The sequence below is a fragment of the Vollenhovia emeryi genome, unplaced genomic scaffold, assembly GCF_000949405.1.
Source record: "Vollenhovia emeryi isolate VEMERY1.0 unplaced genomic scaffold, V.emery_V1.0 DF939138.1, whole genome shotgun sequence".
Lineage (NCBI taxonomy): Eukaryota > Metazoa > Arthropoda > Insecta > Hymenoptera > Formicidae > Vollenhovia > Vollenhovia emeryi.
The window spans coordinates 385633-406318 of NW_011967228.1; the positions used below are offsets into that span (position 1 = coordinate 385633).

A 20686-nucleotide genomic window follows, 5' to 3' on the forward strand; every position below is an offset into this window, starting at 1 on the left:
CGTCACGGTGAGATTTGCGGAAGACGAAAGCCGTACAATAATCCACGTAGAGTCCCAGATCTCGCGGATTTACATGGCTGTTAGCACTTTTCATCCTTAAGAGAGGTACGGCGATATGGTCTCTCGCCGACGGTACTCCGAGGGCGACGGCACACCGTGTTTGTCTTCGTTTCATCGTCGTTGCATAATCATTGCTCGAGAGGACGTCTGATCCTCTCCTTCCCTCTCTCTTTCTTTCGCTCCCCCCCCCTCTCTCTCTCTCTTTCTCTCTCTCTCTCGCTCGCACTCCTTCGCGGCGGCGAGCTCCTCCCGCGATACATCCGGAAACGGATGGAAAACGGAAAGAAGACAAACAGCGGTTGCCTAGGGCGGATGATTAATTTCCCCGAGCGCACTCGCGCGCCCGGTTTCCCGGGAAAACTGGAGGCTGCATATTTTATATGCGCGTTAACTCGTCGCGTGGCGAACTTAATTTCCAGCGAATTTCATTATGCCTTTCGTTTATTAGGCTCCCTTTAATGCGACGGCCGCGGCACCGACCGTCGGGGACCTTTGATAACGTTAATCTCGGCTGTAATTGCAGACGGAAACGCGAATGGCTCTCGGGGACGGTCGTGATGTCTTCTAGCCGTGATTTTGCGCGTCGTGTCACGAGCGTAATAAAAATATGCATACGCTAAAACTGCGGAGGGTCGATACCTCGAACGTATTGCGAAATAGAATTTTACACGTGTTTAAATACAATGCGTATTTCATTGAAAACTTTGCAACTCGCTCGCAAGTGAACGCAAACTTCTGAATATTTATTTACACTGTTAAATTCAGAACTTTCTATTTGTGTATTTTTCGAAACTTTATCGATACTATTAACAACTATTCTCGTGCCGCGAAAAAGAGAGAGAAAGATAAGCGTCAGGCAGTAAACGAAACTGCTTCGCCCCGTGTTTATTATCATCGTTACTTTTTACCGGCGCAGGTAAAAGTAACTTGCGCGAAAAGTGCATCGAACTTCAAATATGTCTTGAATCACCCCCCTCCCCCCCCAAAAAAACACGAATCGTATACATTCTATCTATATTTTTTCATGATGCATGCATATTTTCTCGCGTATGTGTTTGTATGTGTATACGTCTGGCGCTTTTAAATACTATAATATTTTATCAGCTAACAGCGAGAATGTATTTCGCGATAAATATTTTTGATAAAACGCTGTATCTATCTATTCGTATATTTTTCTCTTTGCATTTCTACCGCAGGCAGGTTTTGACGTATAATTTGAACTTTGGTTTAAACTACCCGCGTGGAAAAATCATTTAAATAATATACACGATAAGATGCGCGGAAGTAATTGCTCAGCTATAATTTATATCATTTATCGTACTTTTTACTGTTCAGTTTACCCTCGAGCGTGAATATAATTTAGTTCATACGTATAAATAATTGACTGGTAATAAAGCAAATTATGGCGAATAATGCAAGCTGCACTGCTGACCTATAATCGATCGCGTTATTGCTATCTACGTCTTTTGGTGGTTCGCTGACAAACACGTTGTCGTTCACCGATTCCGCCAATACGTTGTGCATCAACTTCCCCCAAAATTCCATTCTGTCAGACAGGAAATCGGTTTGGACCACAACATCCGACAATCTGTCAATCCCAAATCTCATGAACTCGTGATGATCGCGGTACTTTGGCCATGCGGGGGTGTTCCACGCGTTCGGGGTCCTGGACATACAATAAACATTACAGTCGGTAAGAACATCCGCTTGTCGCTGTAGAACGGAACTTCCTAGCGATTTAGTATTCCTATCGGCTTTGAATGGGTGATGCGATCATGCGACGTGACGCTACCGCAAACGAAAATAGAACGTGACGCTCGAACAACTTTTACTTTCGAGAAATTACAATAGAAATAATTATCTAATCAGGTTTGGAAAAGTTACACTGATGGATAAACTGCGAATCACTAATCGCGCACTATGAATCGCGCATAGTGCGGCGCTAGCTTTACAGTTACAGTTACTGAAACAGTAACGAATCGTTACTTTGCAGTTACTTTCCTGCAATGAAAATAAAAATATCACATTTGCATTTGAATTGTAAGGGGCCGATGAAGGCGTCTATGCATTAATGCAATGCAACGCCTGACACAATCTGTGAAGGTTTAAAAAATATATAAAGTGACAATTAAATTAGTATACTAGTTACCGAAAAAAACATTTTTTCTACAACTTAACTCAGCTATACAGTTACAGGTGGAGAGAAAGTAACGATGTTAAGTTAGAGTTACCAAAAAACAGTAACTGTAACTGTAACTGCGTTACAAGTAACGAGTTACTTCCCAACCCTCTAATCTTTTAGACTCTATTGGCGAAAATTCATCGCTAACGCTTAGATTTAAAGACAAAAAATTAAATATCCCATCTTTCATGAAAATATTCGCGAATAAGTTATCGCGTGATAACATTGTATAATGGTAATGTACAATTAATTTCATTTACCCATTTATTGCAAAACTCGTCCACATTTCTGTTACTACGTTAATAATAGTAATATCGTTTTCCGTATTGTGCAGTAGCATGTCGCGAAAGAGATAATTCAATATGGGAAAGAAGTAGTTTAAATCGTCACCATGAGTAATACCTGGGGAAAATAGAATGTTTAAGATTAAAAAATATGTGTGAGAGACGTTTAATTTTCGGCTCCCCTCATCGATATATTTACCGAGTTTTAATCTCAACTGGTATTGTCTGATGTTACGGACATTACACAAAATTAAAGAAGTTTTTTACTTAATTAATTAAATTAAAAATTAAATTATTCATTACGGATAACATACCGTAATGCACCGAGATGCCCGAACTGAAGGTAAACGTAAACGTGCCGTGGTACGTGAAGTAGGAAAAATAAATGCTGGAATTTCCTCTTTCCGAGTGATATTGTGCAGCTCGAAACATCGGCCATATTATTAAGCCATCACTCGCCGTCTGGAGAAATGATCATGCTGTCAAACGTTACCCACCATATTCACCCTCGAACTCACCTTCGTAAGGTTATGCGCGATACCCAACGACACATTTCCGTTAAAGTAATAATCCTCTATCGCGGAAGCGAAAAGGCTAGTATTGGAAATCACTTCGTTGTACTCTAGGAAGGGGCACAAATATTCTTCGAAATTCTCTATCAGTTCGTCCTCGACCTCGGGATTTGTAATTAATTCTGAAAAGGATGCGAACGTGGACCCTGTTTCGAGTTCTTGTTTTCGCCGCGTCGAAATGTAGTTAAATATTTAGATATAATTTCTTCGCTAATGTCAAGCATGTATTTCTCTTCTAAAATGACCTTTAACGTTACTTAATGTAAGATTAATTAATGTAATAATATAAATCGTAACTACGTTTCTTCCCTCATCCGACACCGTTAATTAATTTGCGCGACAAATTTATTTAATTAAATATTAAAGTAATAACGGAAAATTACCGATTGTCTTCGCTAAACCCTCGTCCTCTACGACTTGAAATATCGCCGGTATGTCGCGAAACAGTCCTTCCTTTACTATTTTCCATGGATGCATCGTCAGGATGGCATCCTTCGAGTCAACCTCCAATGTGGGACCGAACGTACACCACGGATGGTCCCTCCAAATAGACTAACACAAAGTAATGCAAAACTACCGTCATTGGATACACCAACTCTACACGGAGAGAATTTTCTCTTCAAATTTATCCTGAAAATCGTGTGATTGTGGAACAACATGGCGTTTGGAACTTGATGAGTTTTTGGAAATGTTACTAATAATATGTATGGTAAAATATGAAAAAAAACTCACAGTTCTCTCAATTCTCAAGGTAAATTTTAAAAGAAAATCCTCTCCGTATCGATGGCACTTACGAAATATTGCGTCATTGTCTCTAGTCTCTCCGCATCGACCGATCTCATGCATCTCATTAGTTCTTCGTCGTCTCTCACTATTAAGGTTGAAGTGCGGTTTTGGGTGCTCGTTTTTACATCTTTTCCTTTCGGATTTTCGGTGGTCGTTTTATTCGGCGCGATTATGTCATCGTCTGTTTGCATCTGACAGCCGGCAAGTTTTGCAAGTTGCAAACATAATTGTCTATACCTTCTTGGAGCGTGAACACTCCATGCGTTAATAGCGGAACCGCTGTGCAAAATGTACCGGTGAAAGAGTCCTTCGGTCTTTTGCGAGAGAGCGAGAATATGAGTAAGCGCTGAACCGGCACTGTGACCCATAAGGGTCACCGACTTGGGGTTCCCTTCGAAGCTATGAATATTCTCTTGCACCCACTCGAGTGCCATCTTTACGTCTTTAATGCCGTAATTACCTGGTGAGGCTTGGTTCGATGTGCTAAAAAATCCTAAGTGATTTGAAACCATTATCGCGTCGTTGTAACAAGATCTGTATCGTTTAATTTTCACGTAAATACGGTTGAACTTGTGATGTACAGTACCGGTCAAAATTATATCACCTTTCGACTTGTTGAGTCCAAGGAGAAATGAAAAGTCAAGATGACGACAATTTCATGTAACATTGGCCAAAATATGACATAAATTTGGTCAATGTGACATCAAAATGACGTTATCTTGACTTTTCAGTTCTTCTTGGGAGCATAACTAGTTAAAGTGTACGAATGAAAAATTCGAAAATCGTGGTGTATTTTGTCTTATTTTGTCAAACTTCATTACCCTTTATGTATACTAGGAATCACTCCCATATGAATTTAGGCACAGGTAGGACACATACCTATACATTTTCCATGTATGTATAGTAATTCATTTATTATTTTTAAAATGATACCGTAAATTGAAAGCCCAACGAGAACATTTTGAGTTGTATTTTTGCTTAAATTTTAGTAGCAAGATCGAGTAGGTACGTTTGACAAGAATACAATATTCTTTCAAAGTACGGATATTAAACATACATTTTTTTCGTAATGGAATGGCACGTACCTTGTTACAGTACAAATTCATTTAAATGCTCTTTTAAATTGTTTTTTTTAAGTAGTTTAAACTATTTTAAATAATTTAGAATTTTTATCTAATGCATTTTCCCGACAAATAATGATCCTCAGTAACATTATACGTATTTGTCACAATTTGTATTCCCTTTGATTTTTTCAAATTTTTTTTTCAAATTGATCGTAAAGAAAAATTAAAATAGTTACGTATAATGTTGCCATGTACATTTCATTTCAATGCTTTGTGATTAATGTTTCTATCAAAGAATAAAGGGCCTCAGAGCCTGAACAAGGTTGTAATGTCCTATAAAATTACTTTCTTTTAATAATAAATGTAAATGAGTCGACGTCACACCTTGAGCTGAGATAGTTGAACTGTATTTAAATCATCGGCAACTTCAAATTAAGATTACGATTTATCGTTAGCTTTTTCCCAGGTGCATCAGACCCAGTTTCTATCTCTAATGTTTTTATCTCTCTTTTTCTTCTATCTCATTGTTTTATGTCAGTATCATTCTCCTTCACTCAATCAGATACTTAACCTTAACTTCTCTTAGGTCGGTATTCATAGTCAAATCTTATATTCAAGACCATCTTAAGATTATCTTTAGATGCTCCACAGGCAATGAAATGTTCCATACAGCATCTTTAAATAAATTCAAGACGGTCTTGAATACAAGATCTGACTATGAATACCTTACTTTAACGTTTTGTTTTTAGTAGCAAGGTCGAGGCATTATGTTTGATAAGAATACAATTTTCTTCCAAAGTACGGATATCAAATATGTATAAATAGCTTTTTTTAAATGGAACGGCACGTGTCAATATATAATGTCCGTGTTACAGTACAAATTCTCTAACCTTCTTTTTTATCTTTTCGCAAAATGTCAAAATTTAATCGTCTCGCCACTGACAGCTCGTAGCACAAAGTGAGCCAAGCGGGCCAGTGTCACAGAAAAGAGGCAACAATACTTTGAGACTTTCGAGTATCGACATAACACGCCTTTTTTATGAGAAGATTCGATTCGCATTTTGAGTTATGCTAAACGAAAGTTATGCTAAAAAATCTACAGGTGATATAATTTTGATCGGAATTGTATCTAGCACGCATTATTAAACATAAGAAGGAAACCGGCATATCGCGTAACGTTTTTTTTTGCTTACCTAAAGAAGAAAGTCGGTAATTCATCGTGACGAGAATTACATCCTGATTCAGCAAATAATCCGGCGCGTACATTTTGCTGTCGCTACTTCCGATCATAAATTTACCCCCGTGCACGAAGACTAAAACCGACAGTTTCTCGGGTTTCCGCCGTTCCTCTGAAATCTACGAAGACCTTTGACGAAATTACGGAATGACAAAATCGTTATGTATAACTAAACGGAGGAATAATTTAATAAATGTGTTGCGCCAAACGTTTAGCGCGTGAAAACCGCTAAATGTCGCAATAACAACGTAACCTTATCTGTTTCAGTTCAATTAAGTGGTTAGACCTCGCGGTCTAATTGAGCTTGCGTTCATGTAACATTGTAATTCTCTATTCGCTTTGAAATTTTTTTTACCAAACTATATGCTTGTCGCGCAATACTTATTTACCTTATCACCAGAATATTTTTATTCAGAATGTTATTATTATTATGTATTCCAATTGTTGCGATTAATATTTTGCAATAATATTTGTAACCGTTGTGTCACTTACAAAGGGAACGTAGATATTCAGATAAAGGCAATTCTCACTGCCAATCGCGGAGCCTTCGTAAAGTTGAATGCAAATTTCACCATCTTCCGAGGCGTCGCGAATTGTCGTCCATGTGCGATTCCATCGTTGCGGCTCCTAGCAAAGACATCAATCTAATTAAATCCGAACCCAGATGTGTTTCAGTTAAGGGAAATGAGATACAAGACAGAATTTTCCCTTAAAAGTTGCCCTGAAAATAGTGCGATCGTGGCACAGCATGGCATTTTGAAAAATTTTATGAGACTGTTTGAAGTTTTACCATACAGGTTACTAGTGAAATTTATGATAAAATTTCAAAAACTCTAATAAACTTCTTTGAAATGCCACGTTGTCCCAAGATTACATGATTTTCAGGGTAAATTTGAAGAGAAAATTCTCTCCGTGTAGATATGCAGAACTGAAAATTTGTTACACAACTCATTTACAATTTCCATTTACCTGGGCTTTAAAAAAATCACCGCAGTCCTTCGACTTTTTTGCAAGAATCACATCTATCGATGTGAGTTTATCCCTACGTATTATTATCAGGGTGTGTATAAAGGAAAGAATGGTACACGCGCACGTGTAAGGACTACGTACTCTGAATCTCAATTCGCCCACCGGCGGTAGGGCGTACGGTATCCCAAGGAAATTCGCGACCGGCCGATCACGCGAGGTCCTGCTCCACTTGCCGCGGACGAGGCCCCATTTCGTGTTGACGAGGAGTTTGTCGGAATTGACGAACGTGCCGTCGCCCAGGATGAGCAAGGATACGAGAACGCACACGCATCGCCAAATCCTTACGTCCAACCGAGGTGTCGACATGATGTCGAGAGATAAAGAGATTCACGTCGTCGCGTATTTCTCGCGGAGAGTGTCGTACGTATCATGCGCGGATCGTACATAAAACCAACGAAATACAGCACAAGCGCAAGGATGCGTTATCGCGAGCCGTCACGCAGACACAATGCGTTTAATTTTTACGAAACTGACGTTAAGCCGAGCGCAGTCGAGCCGAGCCGGGCCGAGCCGAGCCGAGCGATTTTACAACACTGTTTATGTGCGGAGTTAACAAACGCAAATTAATACAAGTGGATATCTTGGAACACTTTCGTGCGAGGACTGCAAAACGAGCCCAATGATATCCACATTTTGTAAAGATTATTTGTGCAGAAAAGATTTAATATATAAAATATATAAATGATGGGTTTGAGAAAATAAAAGCGCGATTTACAGGCTCATAAAGGTGCCGCGCAATAAACGTGGAGAGCGATTTGTACGCGAAACTTGCCATGTGTTTATATTAATTACATATTCAATTATTTTTTCATGCGTTTGTTTCTCGAAAAGTTGGCAGGGACCCGTTTTTCGCAGGAAGTGATTGAATATTCCGTCCTCGCCCCACCGTCTTTACATCATTTATTCACCAGAAGGATCTCTATCAACCGTGACGTATTATTAAGCGAGAGGTAATGCGGCTTTTGGCGGAGCTTAGCTACATGCTGCACATTATTATAGATGAGCAACTTAACCCGGGTTACTCGTAACCATTCCATTATTCAACACGTTGCATTTTAGCTCTCCGCCGTGGTACTACATACTTCACAATGTCAACAATCGCGCAGGGTTATTTGAAACTGCAAATGCTAACTATTTCGCAAACGCCGCCTTAACGACCAAGTAAAATAATCACTTCGAAAGACGCATATAAAGGGTTGCAAAAAGGAGTCTACAGTTGAACAATTAACGCAATAAGAACGTATCTTCTTGAGAACTTGGGGGGGAAAAAATCCGACGCGAATCTATAATTTTCCTCATTAATTTTCTTCAAGTCGCTGAGAGAGTGTGTGTCATTGTTGCACTTCATTCGGTCTTGGAGTGAACGAGCGCAAATATTTTTCGGCGTAAGGGCAGAATTATTTTTTTAACTGACGTCGCCGATTTTTTTTTAACTCGAAACGCCGCGAAGAGGGGGCCTTTGAGTAGCGATCGTTCTTTATTTATCTCAAGTCGAGCGGCCGCCTAATTCGGGTTTCACCGGCGCTCTTACCGCATCCCGTGGGTTTTCTTCTCGATTTTCCACGTCGCCCGTCGCCGCTGCCGCCGCCGCCGTCGCCGCTACCTCCGCCACCGCGACGGAGGATTCGCTTCCGCCGGCGCGGCGGTTCAGGTCCTAACAATTTCCTGACAAGGGGCTTCCCACGGGAGTTTCCGGTCCGTTTCCGCACCAAATCTCCACGGCACCTTCACTCGTTACGCGTCGTTCGCCGAGCCGTTTATCTCCTCGTCATTAGTTATACCGCGTTACTCGGCCGCAGGTTCTCGCCGATTCTTCCACCGTCATCTCCCACCTCCCCGTAATCTGCATTTTACCTCCTGTTCCGATCTCGTCGAAGGGTAAACCGCTGACCAAAATCATGTATGTACACCGATGCCCGCTAATGCCCAGTTGGCATTCCTTCACTTCATTATCTTATTTGATCTTTTAAATGCCCCAGCAAGGTCTAATGCCTAAACTAATGCCCAAAAATACCCAGTAATGCCGCAAATCTGTACACCACAGTACCCTCAGCGGTTCACCTCTGACTATGCAAATCGATGGAGGAGAGTACCGTACTTAGATCTTTTAAACAATTAAATACTTGGATCTTTTAAACAATTGAATAATTACATTCTATAAAAAACGAACAATCTTCGTATTATACAGCTTATTTATTTGCGAAATAAATGCAAGCGGTACAAATGGAAATCTCATCCATCGATGGCTATCCGTGACGGTCCGAGCATGTCTATGTAAAAAGTACCACGTTATCAGTATTTAACCTACGTTGCCGATAAGGCGCACGGCGTTATAAATTAAATGCGAAAAGGCGCACTGTCATTTTACTTTCTATTATAGGCCACTATCTACACCGTAAGCTCACTCCGTCTTTATGCGTGCACGCAATTAGCGTGTGCGAGCGAGCAGGACTTGCTAAATCATTGAGTTAGATAACACGTATACTGTATTTGTAATTTAACAAGTTAAAATTAAAAATGTGTATACTTATTATTTTAGTGGTACAAAGCGTTGCGCAAACGCAAAGCCGCAATCACACCGCAGACTCCCGAGTCCGATTCAACCAATCCTAACAGTTGAAGTCGGCCGATGCCTCGCTGTGATTGGTTGAATGCTGGTCGGGGGTCCGAGTCAGTAGTTAGAGATACGAAGGAACCGATAGCTTATCGACGATAGGCGCCAAGGACGCCAAATTCTAATTTTGTATTCGCCTCTTCAAGAACACTTTTCGAGAACTTTTCGACGATGGTGTCAAAACGTTTTGACAGACGCAATAACGATCAGCTATTTTGCTCACATTGTTTCTTAAAATTTGTATAAATAAAATTGTATAAATAAAATTGTATAAATAAAATTGTATAAATAAAAAAAACCCTGAAAATCATGTAATCGTGGGACAGCGCGGCATTTCGAAGAATTTTATAACAGTTTTTTGAAATTTTACCATACATTACTTAGTATACATTTTACTAGTAAAACGTATGGTAAATTTTTATCATCATAAAATTCTTCGAAACACCGCGTAGCTCCACGATTTTCATGATTTTCAGGTGAAATTTTGAAAGAAAATTCTCTCCGCGTAGAAATCTTGCGAACAAGTTTTACACGATCGTCGTTTCTTATCGCTAGAGATGTGACATTCTGATGTTATCTTTATACGCAAAATTTCGCAAAATGCCCCAGGAACGTTTTTAATGTCATTTCTTTACATTCTGGAGTCCCCAACTTCGTTTTAACACGTTACTAAAACGCAAAATGGCGCAAATGGCTGTTTATCGCCATTTCGCTTTAGAAAATATAGAAATAAAAAAATTACGCTCGTTAGCCCCTTCGCCCAATTGGGACTGATTTCCTCGGAAGGCCGAAAGACGGAAAGTAAAGATTAATTCGACACTCGCCCCCGTGACGGCGATTCGAAGACACGAGTAGGGGCCGAGCGGGACGTCAATATGATTTAATATCGGCTGTTTCCATGTCCATGTGCACGCAGGGGCCACGTCGTGTTTGATTAAAGGCGAACGCCGCGCGCGGATTATGCATTCGTCTATTTGTCACGTCGTGGACTAATTGCAGTACGCGGCGCGGTCATGCATCACGGCGGCAAGAACCGTCCGGAAATAGCGCGGCGTTTGCACCGGCACGCGGACCAATTCCCCCATTCTTGACGATGCCGTCGAGGTTCGTCGCGATTACTTTGTACCAATTTTCCCGGCTGGCGCACGTGTCCGAAGCGACATGTCGCAACGCGCGCTATTAACGTCGTCGAATGTACAATTACTTCCTCTGCGCGGGCGCAATTATAAACTCCGCTGAAATCGTTTAACGTTTGTACGATTAATAATTGTGGTCGTTAAACGTTTTCATTACGTTGTCATTTCCATTCCTTTAAAATCTGTAATTCCGTTTAAATCCGAACGTCCTATGTAAGCTGGAAGCGCTTTGTCAATACCGCGCCGCGTTATTAAATAAAGAGAGGTACGTAACTTTGATCACACGTGAGTGCATTATAATAATGAAACGTAAACCAAGAGCGCTTTTCCGAGAGCGGTGACGCCCCCGCCCGCTCCACGGGCTCCTACGGGCAAAAGACAATGGGAAAGCGCGCGCGCGCGCGCTCGGCGGTTTTTGTCGCGGCCCGTGCACGGCGAATCTCGCGGGAATCGTGATGACACATTTGCGTAACGAGATGATTCCCAGGGACGAGGCGGCGCGACACGTCGACATCGCCGCTCATCGCATTCCGCCGGCAATTTGCAAAGTATGCGAGTTGCAGCGACGATACGCCAGCTTTCGGTTTCACACGCTCGACGACGGCGACGACTCTCGCCAGGGTTAACGTGTACCTATATCGCATTACGTCGATAATGTTGAATTTAATGTGAACGTCATTACGCGCGTACGGGCGAGCGATTGCGCGGGAAAACGAATTTGCCGCCGACGCGAAATTATATTGTGACGCGTCACGCGGGGATAAATGCAGGACGTTGCGTGAAATGTCGCGAAACGATCAATTGACCGGCGCGAATGGCCGCTGCCGTGAAATTATTAATCGCGATATTATTTATCGGCGCTCAAATTAGCCCCGGCCGTCTTCGTAACGCGTCGCCTACATTTGCGCGACGGGCGCATTATTGTACGCCACAGCGGGAATTATTTCTTCTTTTTTCTCCCTTCCTCCCGCCGACGCGGTTTTATCTTCGTTTAACGCTGTCGTTGAAAAGCGCGCGCGTATCCCGTAAAGGAATTACGAACAAAGGGAAAATGAGAGCGCTTGGCCAAATGAAAACCGTTACGTATTGTTTTTCATCCTTTTTACGGTCTAAAAGGAAATTTGGTTCGAGGCGAATCACCGGCGGACAAACGCCGGAAACACGAGACTATGATAAATAAAGTAACTTTTTGTCTTAACTTTTATATCACGGCGACTCTCGATCGCGATGTAATTTACAATTTCTTGCGATTTTTAATTTTACAGCCCGGAATTTTATACATTTTGCTCCCCTTTCTTTATGGTTTAAATGGCCGATTGCGCGGTCAGACAAGACGTAACGTTTAAATTCCGCCTACTGCTCTCTTTTACAGTCCAGATCTGTTGCCATTCCGTTGAATGGCAGTAAGTTTGCCACGAAATATACATTAGATGTCCTTCTATTTTTTATAACGTAATGTCTTCCGTCACGCGGACGACACGGGCAAGAAGTTTCGGGGCGGTCGTGCAGGATGTTTCGGGGGACTAAGAGTGTTTTATTCTCACGGGGTTACTTTTGTCAAACGCCATAACCGCTTACTCCCCTTCGTGCTTTTCGGCCGCGTTGGAGCGTTCAAGGGCAAAATATCAGGCAAGGGTGAATAATACATGGCAACCCGAGGAAAAATAACCTCCACAGCCGCTATTCGCGCAGTTATTGTAAAGTGCAAAGTTTGAATGGATCGCGAAAATATCAAACGGACATGTACGCCTCGCGTACTCGCCGTTCATGCATTTTTTTCTCCCCTCGAAATACCTCGCTTTCGAATCTTAAATTTTCAACGGCGATTCAAACGTCGATCTTCCCCATCGAGCTACGGAAAAATGTAAATTTATCACGCGCGCTTCATTTATCCGGCTTGAAATAACTCGCGCGATACACTTCGCATTGCCGCGACGTAAAAAGACACTCGACACTTCCGGCCGTTATTGCGCGCGCTGATGTAACGTTGGTGTTTCCGTCGGTGGCCTAAACGAAACGCTCGCGACGCTCGTCGGGAACGTGAAAAAGGCGGGATTGCGAGTCGGAAAGGCGAGATTCTTTGGCGTCGCCTTCCCCGTCACGCTCTCGAAATTCCCTTTAATTCGGCCGGCCGAGTCGGAGTCGAGCGCGGACCTACTCGAGAAAGTGCAGGGGAACGCGGGAGAGCGAAGGGAGAAACGGCCGGCGGCACTTCGCCGCGCGAAAGTGAAATATGCACGTTAGACTAGCGGCGACATTGCTACATGAACCGCCCAGCATCAGCGGCAGCGGCAAGCTTTCGCAGCTTGTACGCCGCAAGCCGCGCGCGAGTGCATACACACGCTGCATGCACCGCGGCGCGTACGCGAGAAAGCACTGCGGGCTCGGTGATGCATTGCCTCGGGAGATTAATGCATCGCGCCGCACAGTTTGTTAGAGTGAATAACGACCGGCTGCAATAATGATATCGCCATTAACCTGTCCACGAAAGTCTCTTGATTCCTCAAGAGCGCTCGCGCGGCCCCCGCCCCCCCGATCGCTCGGATCATAGGGGGTGATTAATTTGAGGTATCGACACCCGGGACGCGTATTTCCTCCCCACGAAATTGTCCCGGGATAAGCTCGACCGCGGGCCTCGAGAGCGCCCGGTTATTTTTATCCCCTTCGTCGTCGTGAGGATCCTTCAGCTATCTTCTTTACCGACACAGTCAAACATATCTTTTTTATTAGACTTCTGAACTGAGTGTTTTAAGTATGAAAATGTTCTGCTATGCAGTCCACAATTTATCTCGGTATTATTTTGCGCATAAAAGCGCTGATAAAAAGAATTACAAGCGTAAAAACTATATTTGACTGTGTCGGTAAAAAAGATGGCTGAGGGATCCTCTCAAAGGGATCCTAAAGCCGTCAGTTTTATCGACATACTTCGTTAGAAGTAATCTTTTAAGTGACTTTATAGAAATGCAAAACTCTTTTACGGAATTAAAGTATGCAGCAAAATCTAGACTATGCTAGTGACGACAATATTTGCTTGATACAAGAATTCTACAAGAAATATATACAAAGTAAAAGCAGCATACTCTAGCTAGGGACAACATACAAGAACAATATCGTGCAATTCCGTCTCCTATCTTATCGACACTGATCGAGTTCGCCAGCGGCTTTAGGATTCCCTTAAAAAGAGACACGTAATCCGGAAAGAAAGAAGGAGAGGGAGATAGATGGACTCTTATAATGGGTCGGGAATAACGCGAAGCGCAATCTTGAAATTGTAATACATCTGACTTAACGCTTTCTCTCGGGAATTTCTCATCGCACGTAGCGGGACGCGAGCTGAAAGAAAATTAATTCGAAAGGTCAAAAGTGCACGTCAATCCCCGCGAAATGGGCGTCGGGTATAGAAACAACGTGATTTATTAACTTAACTCGACTTCATTACTCGTCTCTCATTACTGTTTTGAATAAATCATCTCTCGCCGCGCCGACTTTGCGCGAAATATTGTCTTCCGTAACAACGGTCCTATTTTTAGGGAAGGCGCATTAATTTACACCTCGTCGTCTTCCAGCGCGACGCGTAAATTTATCTCAACAGCGCTCGCGCGAGTCGAGAATCCGTCGCGCAAAGTAAGAGCTGAGCGCAAGTCCGCTCGTTATCGTCCCTTTTCCCGATCGTCTCGATCCTCGTTCGGTCTCTAAAAGCCGGTGAATTATCACTGAAAACGGTGAAGAATCACCGACTTACAATTGTAAGTACAATACTTAACTGCAAGTCAGTGACCATTGACTGTTTTCGGACCCAGAGGTCATTCGATTCTCTGTCTCTCCTTAGATAATAATACAGAAAAAGATACAGAGTCGACTGACTTCCTGGTTAATAGTTAACCAGAAAACGAAAACTCGTGCCTCGGTGATAATCCACCGATTGACTTCTACACCCAGAAAAAAGGATCTATTTAGGTTAAACAAATGAGACACGTTGAAATCGTGTTTCTTTGAATCTACCAAATTTTTATTCATCCATGCTGGAAACATTTGCCAGACTCGAACAAATAGATATGAATTCTCTCAGAAGGTCCAGTCTCAATCAAATAAAATTCGAAAAAAAAAACGAAATCATTCCTTTGAAATTAAATAAAAGTCTAGTGAGGTCAAAATTCATCGCGAGCGTAGGTATTATAATTACCTATCCATAACGACACTAAATGCACCACTCCAGCACGATCCGCCGCTTACGCGCGGAGCGGAAGCGCAGAAGGGGAGAAGAAAGAAACGCGCGCGCGTGCCATGGCACGCGGGGGCCGCCTCGTTTGCCCCGCGATTTCTCCCGGCCGTCGCTCGGCCACCGGGGTGCACTAACACGCTAATCAAGTATTTACCATTCTATTACTACGTACCGCTTCTCGCCGCCCTTATCGCCATCTCTCCCCCACGTTCTCGGCCGCCATCGCGTTACCACGTCTCGCCGGAGGTGGCTCGAAGGTGAATCGCTCCTCGCGGGCGTGCCCGAGAAGCGATATGGATTTTCGCGTCGCCGCGGATGCTGCACGGGATTGTTTCGCGTCGCGACACTGGCCCGAGTTTTCAATCGCGGTCAAAAGATCCGGTCCTCGACGCGGCATTCTTGACCCGCGAGCCCCTCGAAGCCGTTGTCTCGCTTAGACGACTCGCGTTAACAATTTGTATTATGTAAGTTGCTTTCTTTTTTTCCCCGTATTTAGATACTCCGCTGCGCGAGACAGGATCGCGAAATTATCTTGCCATTTCTTTCCGACATTCCGAATCGCTCGTTGAATACGTAAGGACGCGAGCTAATGAAATTTCGCGTTAGTTACTTGGAAGTTACTTCGCGCTGGACTGTCTGCTTAAAACTACTCGGAACATTCCTTAACTACCAGCCGGAGTTGCAAAGTTACGGGCGATTCCGCGTCTCCCGCGGTGTATGTCACCAGCGCGCGGCGCGGCGGATAAATATTTCATGTCGAATGCACAGTCGTGCGTAATTCCCCTCGCGATGCGAATGGACGTATTTTTCGCGAAACGCGCGTACGCACGGCATTTATCGGGAGCGAGAGGGAGACGTTTCGCGGCCGACTCTCCCCCGACGACGGCCTCATCTCTCAGACGTCGAGGCGTACGTCGGGGGGGGAGGAAAAAGGATCCGTATTTCCGCCCGGCGCGCTTTTCATCAGTTTCCGTTCGGCATTGACGGATCATAACCGCGCACGTCGACGGATAACCCGAATATCGGCGCTGATGCCGACAGTGCAATTTTAATCCGCGCAATCCGCCGCCGGACGTATTATCGGGGAGCGTCCGCGAGATTCAGCGCCGGCAAGGGCTCTCGGCCGATCTCCGCATATTATTAGGCGGGCTATCGACAGTTACGTCGATACGCCGCTAAGATTCTCCGGCTAACTCCCGCACGATCGGCCACTCTTCGAAGCGAGCCACAACCATAGAGATATAATGTATAGACCGCGCATTCTGGCTGCAGAAGTGTTACAGACTTTAGAAAGAGACAACATACTTTGAACGGTAGCCCTCTCTCTGTCTATCGATATCTGGAGTGGGGCAAAAATTCAATGTGGCTACTGTGCTTGAAGGCCCAAACACAATGCCAGGCAACAGGAACAGGGAATAGAATTTCTGACGCGTTGGATCGGTCGGAAGAAAATTTCCGACGAATGCAACGCGTTAAAAATTCTATTCCCTATTCCTATTGCCCGTTGCCTGGCATTGTGTGATAGGCTTGACAGAGTGGACCACAGACATAATACATCTAGACGGTCGCACCTAATGCAACAGGCACAGTAGCAAAATATTTAGCTATCACAACTAAATGTTAGCCGTCCCTATTTTACAACTGGACTTTATAGTTGCCATACGCAGCTTTTAGCTACACTTTTCCTTCCGCGCGCGAACGTACAAATTTGCACTTTCCGAGTAATGGTCTCTTCTTTGCCCCTAACCGCGTGCCAAGGCGACGCACGTAGAGAAGCAAAGAATGATCTGAAGAAGGAAAAGAACGATCGAATTACCTTTACATGCGAATCTCCAGAGTTAATCGAATCGCGCATTCACAAGCGGGCCGCGACGTCGGAACGAGATTACGCGGGTAAAAAATATTTATTGGAGTCTGCTGGGGAAAATCGATTTATCGTATGAATGCGCTCGTATTTCGAGTCTCAGTTCTTATGCAGCGAATCGCCGATACCACCGACGCGTGCACGGTACACGCGTGTCTCGCGGCGCGTCAATCGCGAGGCTCAATTTTTTTGCACGCCGCGAGGTTCGGGGCATTTAGCGATGGCCCGTCAGAAATGGATGGGTACCGAACTGACGAGGCTTTATTCCATCTTCGTTCCGACGGCGCGTACCCGTCAATTGGACGATATCGCGCGTAAAAGCGGTTGTCCGATCGCGGCGCGAGAGCCGGTGCATGCGCGAGCACGCCTTGGGCTGTGTATCGCGCTTCCCGATGTTGCGCTTTTTGTAAACTAAATAAATTCGCGGCGGCGCGATTACTTCCCGGAGAACACGGCCACCGTGGCTGCGCGCGCGTAGACAGCTGGGTTTTGCGCGATTCTTTTCGACTGTGACGAGAAGAGTAAGTTAGGATCGGATCGGATGACGATACAAGTTTTACGTTTTACCCTTTCTCTGTTGATGTATTACAATGGCAAATGTATGGCAAACGCACTCGTAGAATATTCTATATTCTACAAGTACGATACATAAATCTGTTCTATTCGACATGATTTGCCATAGAATATTCGACATGTAAAATACTCGACTAATATGTAGAATGGCCTGACAATGAGTTGCGATAAGCGAATAAAGCAAATGCTAGCGAAGGAGACAAACAGGCCTTCCATGTAGTATGCATTTTAATAGTAGAATGTACGGTAAAATTTCAAAAAGTTCTCATACAGTTCTTCAAAATGTCATCTTGTCCCACGATTACATGATTTTCAGGGCAAATTTTGAGAGAAAAATCTCTGCGTGTAGAATTGTTACGTACGGTGTCAATATAAACTGCACGGAGAGAATTTTCTCTTAAAATTTGTCCTGAAAATTATGTAATCATGGGACAACGTGGAATTTCGAAGAATTTTATGTAGGGGTTTCTCTGAGATTTGCCGTTACTTATTGTAAGATAATTGGCAGGATTTATTAAGGCCTGACGATCCGTGATTCGTGCTGTACACGAGTGTCTTTTCGAGTGACCGACACACGATATATCCGCCGTTACATTTTGATTTGTCAGCTTATGCGAAAATTCTAGAAGATCGTTACGTACCCGTTACATCGCTTCTAAACAAGACAAATAAGAGAAGCGACGAGTCAGGCAAATAATAGATAATAATACGTATAACTGTCAAACGGTTTCCTAAATTTATGAGAGTTGGTAGAAGTTTTACCATACATTTTACTTTTAAACTGTATACTAATTGCAAGTATAATTACTAGTAAAATATACCATATGATACAATTTCAAGAAATCTCTCCTACAGGTCGTCAAATGCCATGTTGTCCCACGATTACATGATTTTCAGGGCAAATTTTGAGAGAAAATTGTCTGCGTGTAGAATTGAATATGAACTTCACGGAGAGAATTTTTTCTTAAAATTGTGTAATCATGGGACAGCGTGGAACTTTGAAGAATTTTATGAGTTTTGGGAGTTTGTTGAAATTTTACCATACATTTTACTTTTAAAATGTATACTAATTGTAAGTATAATTACTAGAGAATGAAATGTGTGATTAAATTAAAAAAAATGTCATACAGTTCTTCAAAATGCCATGTTGTCCCACGATTACATGATTTTCAGGGTAAATTTTGCGAGAAAATTCTCTACACGTGCACAGCGGGCGCGCGTTTGGCCCATCGCAGCGCTCGGTTCGTTCTACATGTCGACGATCGTACCCGATCTCGCGGAAAACTCGGCGAGGGTCGTACAAATGCGTCTTCGGGTCCGGCTCCGCGATTAATGACACGATTTCGGGACCGCGTAGGTCTCTCAGGTGGGGTTGTTCTCCAATTACGCGTTGTGCATGTCACGCGCTATTATCCCGAAAGTGACCGTTATAAATCGAATACACGCTGGACATGGCAGCACGATAGCCATATCGGGGCCGGAAAAATAACGATCGTTTAGACGTAACGAGCTACGCGTGCGATCGTGCGCCACGAGCAAAGGCCGCCCACCCTAATATGCCGAAACCCCCGAAATCTCGAAAACGCGGCGCGAGATAAAAAATCACCAAGTCGTCGATAACGTTTTCTACGGCATAAATCGTTTCGAGCGAAACGAGCGACGTGTTCGACGAGTCCGGTAGAGAAAATAAATGGACTCTTCACGCACAGGTAAATGCCGGGGAGAGACTCCGTGAAATTTATCTTTCCTCTCCTCTTCCTCCTCCTCCTCCTCCTCCTCCTCCTTCGTACAACAATCGTTGCACGCATACGCACCCGCGACGTTCGCATTTTGCCGTCGATCGACACGTTAGTGTCCGAAACTACTGGCGAGAGCCGATTTTAAAATTCCACGGCAAACGGCGCGGATACATTGCACTTTCGCGCGACGTCACGGGCGCATACTTTGCAGTTACAACAATCCGTAAAATCGCCAGCTCGCTGAATTTTACATTCCGCGCTCGCGTAAATGGCGATGTGAGTCACGCGTCGCGCCTTTGTAACGCCACCGCCGCACAGCGGCGCGATCAAATATGCACGCCTGCATGCATGCAATCGGGTACATACAAGCGCTTACCGCGTTATCTTCCGCGGGGGTCACCTCTTCCTCTCGCGAGCCCGGGGTGATTCACCGCGCGCGCGAATAACTCCGATTGCTAGTCTCTCACTTTTTTTTTCGCGTTTCCGAAAATGGAACTCGTCAGCGTTTTCTGTATGCACCTTTTACGAAAGATTCTACCAGCCACGGTGGCAAAAAAAAATCGCCACTTCCGTTACCGCGCGGCCCACGTATTCCATCTGCAAAATGGTGCGCCCGAAGACAGCTTTCGCAAAGCTTAAAAGTATTAAAAAAACATTGCAATACATTAGAGCGACTTACGGCTCGCGTAGCACAGCGCAGTAAAGTCGTAGCTTTGTTTAAAAAAAAAAGGAACACAAAGGTTTCTATTAATTTATATTATTAAAGTTCATTCACTTTGTATTAATAAAACTCCTTTATATCAACATATTTGCAGCCGCCAGCGGAATTTTACATAATTTTAAAATCTGTAGCCGGTTGCCGCCGGCGTAATTTCACGTTATTCCGTATTTATAGGAAGGCAGATGATTTTATGGCCTGTATTTGCAAGTGGTTACAAGTTTAATATTATAAAGCAACTTGTTTTAATTTTGTTCTCATTTTAATGCCAAAATCCCGCGGCAACCAGATATAGATTTTTCTATTATAAATTGCACGCGAAAATTAAGGGGATGCTGGAGTGATTCTGCACCTTTGGCACCTCTTGCTCCTAGAACTGGCAATTCGTGAAAACATTTGTCTAATATACAAATTATGTGGCTCTTGTGTACAGACCGACAGTGTCCCACTATTCAGATTAAGTGAACGAACAGAATGGTATCATTTGAAATTCAGTTTAGGCGCTTAACAAGAAGTCTATTCACTCGAATAAGTTTTTTTGTTAGGCTTCTAAACTTAATTTCAATGATACCATGCTGTTCTTTCAATTAATTTGAATACTGGGGC

General features: G+C 43.5%; 2 protein-coding genes across 3 annotated transcripts in view; one reads left to right on the plus strand and one right to left on the minus strand.

The window, feature by feature from the left end:
• Window positions 1-20686, plus strand: part of LOC105567351 (polypyrimidine tract-binding protein 1) — a 418546-nt gene that overhangs the window by 62033 nt on the left and 335827 nt on the right. The gene's annotated exons all lie outside the window — the stretch shown is intronic.
• LOC105567353 (esterase FE4-like) lies at window positions 1058-17558 on the minus strand. Of its 2 annotated transcripts, none has more exons than XM_012022170.1 (9): window positions 17003-17558; window positions 6678-6812; window positions 6142-6304; window positions 3893-4377; window positions 3482-3650; window positions 3045-3220; window positions 2841-2988; window positions 2503-2644; window positions 1058-1726 (listed from the first exon to the last, which is right to left on the minus strand). In XM_012022170.1, the coding sequence occupies exons 1-9, from the start codon at window positions 17039-17041 to the stop codon at window positions 1420-1422; spliced, it is 1764 nt and encodes a 587-aa protein (XP_011877560.1). In that variant the 5' UTR covers window positions 17042-17558; the 3' UTR covers window positions 1058-1419. The 2 variants fall into 2 exon arrangements, with proteins under 2 accessions (XP_011877560.1, XP_011877559.1); XM_012022169.1 differs by lacking the exon at window positions 17003-17558 and adding an exon at window positions 7296-7736.